This window comes from Ipomoea nil, unplaced genomic scaffold (genome assembly GCF_001879475.1).
Source record: "Ipomoea nil cultivar Tokyo-kokei standard unplaced genomic scaffold, Asagao_1.1 scaffold3043, whole genome shotgun sequence".
NCBI classification, from domain to species: Eukaryota; Viridiplantae; Streptophyta; class Magnoliopsida; order Solanales; family Convolvulaceae; genus Ipomoea; species Ipomoea nil.
The window spans coordinates 2,080,588-2,087,698 of NW_017619471.1; the positions used below are offsets into that span (position 1 = coordinate 2,080,588).

General features: G+C 41.9%; 1 protein-coding gene across 1 annotated transcript; it reads right to left on the bottom strand.

The window, feature by feature from the left end:
- Positions 1–1,160: 1,160 nt before the first annotated feature.
- LOC109163801 lies at positions 1,161–6,058 on the bottom strand. The gene is made up of 3 exons (XM_019312507.1): positions 4,919–6,058; positions 2,475–4,751; positions 1,161–2,360 (listed from the first exon to the last, which is right to left on the bottom strand). Exons 1-3 carry the CDS (start codon positions 6,056–6,058, stop codon positions 1,161–1,163), a joined length of 4,617 nt encoding a protein of 1,538 aa, XP_019168052.1.
- Between the last annotated feature and the right edge of the window lie 1,053 nt (positions 6,059–7,111).

The window sequence follows — 7,111 nt, forward strand, 5'->3', positions numbered from 1 at the left end:
ATCTTAGGGCTTAAAATAATAGTTGTGGGCAAAAATTGGTAGGAATTAAACACGTGGTCCAAAACTGTCATTTTGCTAATACTCGTGGGATTAAAATTTGTATTTGCTCTAATTATTACTCCGTATTAATTAGTTTCAGAGTACGTTAATACCTGATTTTGTCCCTTAACAATGCACATTTACTTAATTTTGTCCTTGAGTTTAAAAGTTACATATTTTGGTCCTTTGACTATTGATTTTGTACGCAATTCGATCCTCCGTTATGAAAATATTAAATGACAATTAAATTTGAGGGTAAAATGAGAATTTTAATTGTTGAGGGATTATTTTCTACATTATTTCAATAGTCAAGGGACCAATTTAAAAATTAACTCTTTTTTAATTTTTTTATATGAAATTTTTTCCTTTTTAATTTTTGAAATGTAAAAAAAAAAAAAAAAAAAAAAAAAAAAAAAAAAAAAACAATTACACCATGATCAAACACTAATTGTGTGTCTATTTTATACTCTCTTTATTTTCAAGATTTTCACTTACATGAAAATATGTGTTGTTTCAAACTAGACTATCAACTATCGAAAACCATCCTATTGTATTTTTGTGTATATTTTATATTGTATGGCTTAAAATTGTTCAATAAATGTATGTTAATTGGTAGAATGGAACACACTAATTTTTTTTTTTTTTTTTGAAAAGAGCCTGTACGGCATTTTATTCGAAGTATGCAGAAATAGAAGCTGGAGGAGCAGAATCCCAGTACATAGGATTCGAGTCAGTAAAAGTAGTAGATGCTAATGTATGAGCTAAATAATTATCTACTCTAGGAATGTAATGAAGTAAACAGTAATCAAATGTCGATAAACTAGTCCTGCAACTATCAATGGCATAGCCCAAGTAATCCCGTGACGAGTGTGTCGTAGAAGACAGGCATTGTTGAAGCACCAAACAATCCGTGTATAGCTCGATAGAGTTTATTTCGCGACTCCTTAACCATGACAATACTTCCTTGCATGCAACAGCCTCCGCCATTAGGGGTGAAAAACAATCTATCACTGTAGTAGCCATGGCCGCAATATAACTCCCTTGGCCGTCTAGGATAATTGCTCCCATTCTTGTCCTGTTCGTCTGTGGATCGTAAGCCGCATCGAAGTAGCATTTTCCCCTCATGCCGTGAACAGCATTGGCGCGGTGTATGTCGTAGAGAGTTGCGGTCGGTGTACTGTGACGATGGGCGTGGCAGCCGTATGTAACGCCGTGGCTATAGGCACGTCCGCACCGGTTGTTACTGCTATGGTGTGGTCTACCATGGTAGCATGGATCGACTGAGTTGGTGTTCGGTGGTGAACCGCCTTCCAAGCATTGAGAGCTGATGCCGCCATCACAACCACTTTCCGAGGCCTGGGTAAGTACGCATCCCACATAGCTCCATTCCTTGTGCGCCAAATATAATAGAGTATTGCCACTGCATAAATAATCCCGTCATCATCTAAAACATTCATCAAATCATTAAACCAATCTCCAAAAATATTTATAACATTATTGGGGATTGGAAGGTGGGATTGTGTCCAAATGGCTGCCGTGTAGGTACATTTGATCAAGGAGTGCACAACATCTTCATGTTCAATTCCACACATAGCACATGTTGGGTCAATATCAACCCTCTTTATAAGTAGGTTCTTTGTAGTGGGCAAAATATCATTTAGAGCTCTCCATAAAAATGTTTTCCACCTGGGTGGGATTTTAAGCTTCCATAACTTTTGCCATTTATCAAATGTCACAACCTGTTGGCTATATTCTCCAACTACTGTTCTGTATCCATTCTTAACAGAATATTCACCTCTTGGATCCCCATACCAGTACCACAAATCCTCATAATCTGGTGACACAGGTATTTTCAGAATTCGCTCAATATCCTCAGGTATGAAAATATCTGTTAGAATATCTTTATCCCAGGTTCGTGTCTGTTGATCCATCAGACCCACTACTTTCGCCTGTGCCAATTGGGGTGGTTTTTCTGTTAATATCTTCGGTTGTAACCCATCATGCAACCATGGATGATCCCATATCAATGTTGATTGGCCATTTCCAGTTCTCCTCCTAACTCCCCCACAAATCAATTCCTGTGCTGCCAAAATACTCCTCCAACAAAAGCTCGGGTTATTTCCCAAACATGCATCATAGAAAGAATTAGTGGGATAATACCTGGCTTTATAAACTCTTGAAACTAATGATTGTGGCTGTGTCAGGAAACGCCATCCTTGTTTTCCAAGCATAGCCAGGTTAAACGCTCTCAATTCTTTAAACCCCAATCCTCCATATTTCTTTGGAATACATAACTTATCCCAAGCTTTCCAGTGAATACCCTGATCATTATTCGACCTCCACCAATATCGATTCATGGTTCGCTCAATGGCAGCGCAAAGAGAGGTCGGTAGCAAAAAGACACTCATTGAGAAGGTAGGCATAGATTGAGCCACACTTTTCAATAGGACTTCTTTCCCTGCTTGTGACAAGAGTTTTTTATTCCACGAACTAATCCGCTGTCTTATCTTATCCTCAATATAAGCAAAAGCTGCCCTTCTGTTTCTGCCCACAAATGATGGGAGCCCTAAGTACTTTCCAAAATTCTGTGCCTGCACCACCCCCAATATATTGGCCACCTCATCCCGCGTTTCATCTCTTGTGTTCTTACTATAACAAATACTCGATTTGTGATAGTTGACAGCTTGACCAGACATTTTTTCATATTTTTTCAGACAACTTTTAATCACACCTGCTTCTTGGGCATTTGCTTTGAAAAAAAGCAAGCTATCATCAGCAAAAAATAGATGGGTAATAGAAGGTGCCCCTCTAGCAACTCTACATCCATGTATCTCCCCCTTCGCCTGCGCTTGTTGTAGTAATAGTGAAAGCCCTTCAGCACAAATGATAAACAAATAGGGCGATAGGGGATCACCTTGCCGTAAACCCCGAGTCGGAGTAATTTGTTCAATCTGTGAAACATTAATTAATATGTTATAAGACACAGTGGTCACACACATCATCAGTAGTCTCACCCATCTGTCAACAAATCCCAGCGCCATTAACATGCTTTCCAAAAAGGGCCATTCCATACGGTCATAGGCTTTCGCCATGTTGAGTTTTAGAGCCCCCCAACCTGCTAAACCACATTGTTTCCTGTTTAGGTAATGTCCCACCTCCGCAGCTATCAGTATGTTATCCGTAATTAATCTCTCAGAGATAAACGCACTTTGGGATTCAGATATGATATTCTCCATTAATGGTTTCATTCTGGCAGTAATAACTTTAGCCATAATCCTGTAGATCACATTGCTTAAAGCAATTGGCCTATAATCAGAAACCATCTCCGGGTTTTTCTTCTTCGGGATTAAAATAATATTCGTCTCATTCAGCTTACTCGGAAATGAGCCAGTATTCAAGCAATTCATAATATACGAAGAGACATCAGTTCCCACCACATCCCAGAAATGCTGATAGAATCCTGGATTCATCCCGTCCGGTCCTGGTGCTTTATCAGGATACATTGAGAATAATGCAGATTTTACCTCAATTACTTCAAAAGGGCGCAATAACCCCTCATTCTGTACTGGTGTTACACGCGGTTGTATAGTCGCAAAGAATTCATCATTAATTGTAGGAGAGCTCGATTTAAAAATGCCTCGATAGTAATCCAAGATGATATTTCTCATGGCATCTCCCTCAATCCAATCCCCACTATCATTCATTATTTTAGCAATAGAATTCTTTTTCTTTCGATTAGAAGCATACCTGTGATAAAACCTGGTGTTTGCATCCGCATCCTTGAGCCAGTGCTGCTTGGCCCTCTGCCTCCAATAAGTATCCTCCTGCAACTCAACATGTGTCAAACACTCTTCTAATCTCTGGAATTCAGCTAGGGATACTGGATCTGTACATCCTCTGAGGCGTAACTGTTCCTTCCGTAAGCACAATATTTTTTCACCAAACTTGTGGAATCGGTCTCCACCCCAGCGCGTTAACCGGTTACCACACAATGTGACACATTCCTGCAATCCCCTACCTCTTCCTTCGTCCCACGATTTTTCTACCACCGCTCGACATCCTTCATCATGTAACCATGCCATCTCAAATCTAAAACCTCTTCTCAGACCCCCCCTCCTTTCCCGAAGATTCAGAATCCCAAGGAAAAGAGCCGAGTGATCTGACTTTCTGGTTAAAATATTCTGCACACTTGCATCGGTTACCAGCTCTCTCCAATCTTGCGTGGCCAAAACCTTATCCAACCTTTCCTCGATCCAGTTTGGAGTTCCCTTCCCTTTTTCCCAAGTAAAGGGATACCCAGACATCGGTAATTGTGTCAAGCCACACTCCTCAATTGCCTCTCCAAAACCCCTCAACAAGCTGTCCGGATGAGGATTCCCTCCTTGTTTCTCACACTGGTATAAGAGATCATTAAAATCTCCAATGATTACCCATGGCAGATCCGACTTTCCTGCCAACGAACGAATAAGATCCCATGACTCCCTTCTCTGTGGTCGTTTTGAGAAGCCATAGAACCCAGTCATCCTCCATTTATCAAATCCCGGCATACTCACTTCCACGTCAATATGATTATCAGAATAACCTATCACAGTTGCTGTATCATTCGCCCTCCATAATAATGCCAAGCCACCACTCAATCCAGAATTATCCACATTCAAAAGACCATCAAAACCAAGTTTTACCCGAAGTCGTTCTGCATGATCCCGGTTAACCTTGGTCTCAATCAAAAATACAAAGTCGGGTTTCTTACGGGACACCATGTCCTCAATTTCCCGAACTGTCCGTGGATTACCCAAGCCACGGCAGTTCCAACTCAGAGTGCTCATTGGGATGGGCGGGTCTGCACTGCAGCACCCGCCATTCGCAAGTTTTTTTGTACGTCTGTCATCGTTATATCCTCCTCCACAACTCCCTCACCTCCTCGGCCTACCCCACATCCCGCATCATCCGATGGTACCGAGCTCAGACCATCCGATTCCACACCCACACCCACGACAACTCCCCTCCCAGCCTCACCATCCATTCTCCGTCTTTTTGGATCCACTCTCACCCCCTCACCCTCCCCAGCAACCTCCCTCTCCCTTGCACTTTCCGACTGCCCCATCCCACCCTTTCCCGTCACCCCAACTTCCACGGCCCGGCCCCCTAACCCGGTCAACTCCTCCCTCCCTACTGCCCCACCATTCTGCCCGTAACCCCCCATCCCAAAGCCAATTTCTTTTCTCCTTTCTTGTCCTAGTTTGAACCATTTATCCCCTATGTGCTTGGCTGGACTATTACCCCCCACCCTCAATGTCGCAGCAAACATGTACTGATCCGGGGTTAACAAAGAACGTCGAGCCGCTAAACAAAACTTATCAGTGTGTCCCATTATTCCACAGAAGAAACAGAACATATGCAGGCGGTCGTACTTGAAATTTATCCAAGTCCATGTCCCATCTCGCATAATCATCTTCATACGTCGTTTTAACGGAGCCGTCACATCATGCGTTATGCGTATCCAGTAAAACGAGGTCCATGACCTCTCAAAGTTCCGCTCATCATACCGTTTAAACACCCCCGCAAAATCACCAATCCGTTCTAACACCTTCACCGTTCGATAACCCAACGGAATATCGTAGACCTGTATCCAGAAATCCACAGTGTTCAACACCACTTGCGTTGGATCGACTCCATCCTCGAGAATTTGACAAATAAGTGTTGTGTTTTCGAACGCCCATGGCCCCTCCTCCAACACCCGGCGCATATCGGCTTCGTCAAAAAACGTAAAGAGATACAGATTCGGGAGCACATCTGTTATCTCTATTCCCATGAGAGGCCGCCAAGCTGCTGCCATGACCCTCTTCATCACCTCAACCTTGAGAATTCGATCGGTCAAGAACTTCCCGATCAACGTCCACGTTGTTCGCATAGGGGGCTGCGCCGGACCTTCGAACATTTCCTCCTCAAACCGCACTCCATCCGCATCATCCTCCAGGTTCATGTCTGCCGTTGATCCAACAAGCTCTCGTAGATTCATCCTCGCACGAATGATGTTCAGTCGGAAAACGAAAGTCTAAACCCTAGGAACGCCGGAACCCTAGAACACAGGGAGAGCCAACGCCGGAACCCTAAATCGCAGGGAGCAAAATATGTCTTACAATCAATTGATATTAAAACTTGAGAATGCTATCCTATTAAAACTTGTGAATAATGGACTATAATTTTGATGAAACAACATATATTTTCATCTTCATCTAAGTGAAAAGTAAAAATCTTGGAAATGAAAAAGAAAGTGTCAAATAGACACAATTTGTGCTTGATCATATTGTGATTCTTTTAATGCAGTTCAAAAATTAATAAGGAAAAATATTGACATAAAACAAATTCTCAAAAGAGTTACTTTTTAAATTAGTCCCTTGACTAATGAAGTAATATGCAAAATGGTCCTTTAAGTATTGAAATAATTCAAAATTATCCTTGAATTTAATAGACACTTAATGATTTGGACCAAATGGGGTATAAAATCAATAGTCAAAGGACCAAAATAGGTAACTTTTAAAGTGAGTTTTTTCCCAAAATGGTCCCTCGACTATTGCCCATTCTCAATTTTGCATTTCGACTTTCAATTGCACCCAATGTGGTCCCTTGACTTTAAAAAATTCACCCAAAATGGTCCTCCGTTAGGTTTTGCGTCAACTCAACGTTAATTGTGAGGGTATTTCGGTCAATTCACAGTAAAATTGTCACCTCCCTTTCTAGCTCCCGTCCGGCGACGAAACGGTCACCTCCTCTCCCATTTTTTTTCTTCATTCTAGCAACATCAACCTCCAGAGAAAGCACAGTACGAGCAAAATATCTCGCAAGATACCATTTTTCTGACTCAAAACCTGTTGATTCCTCAGATTTATGATTCAGATTTGGAACTGAAAATTCACCCAAAAAAACATATTGAAATTATCGGAAGCCATGCCGCCTTCAGAGATGTAAAATCTTAGAGTGACAGAGATCAGGCGGACGTTTTGGCCGGCCATCGCCACCACCGAATCCCTCTCCGTCTCCGGCAAAGTGCATGCAATCATCAGCATAGCTA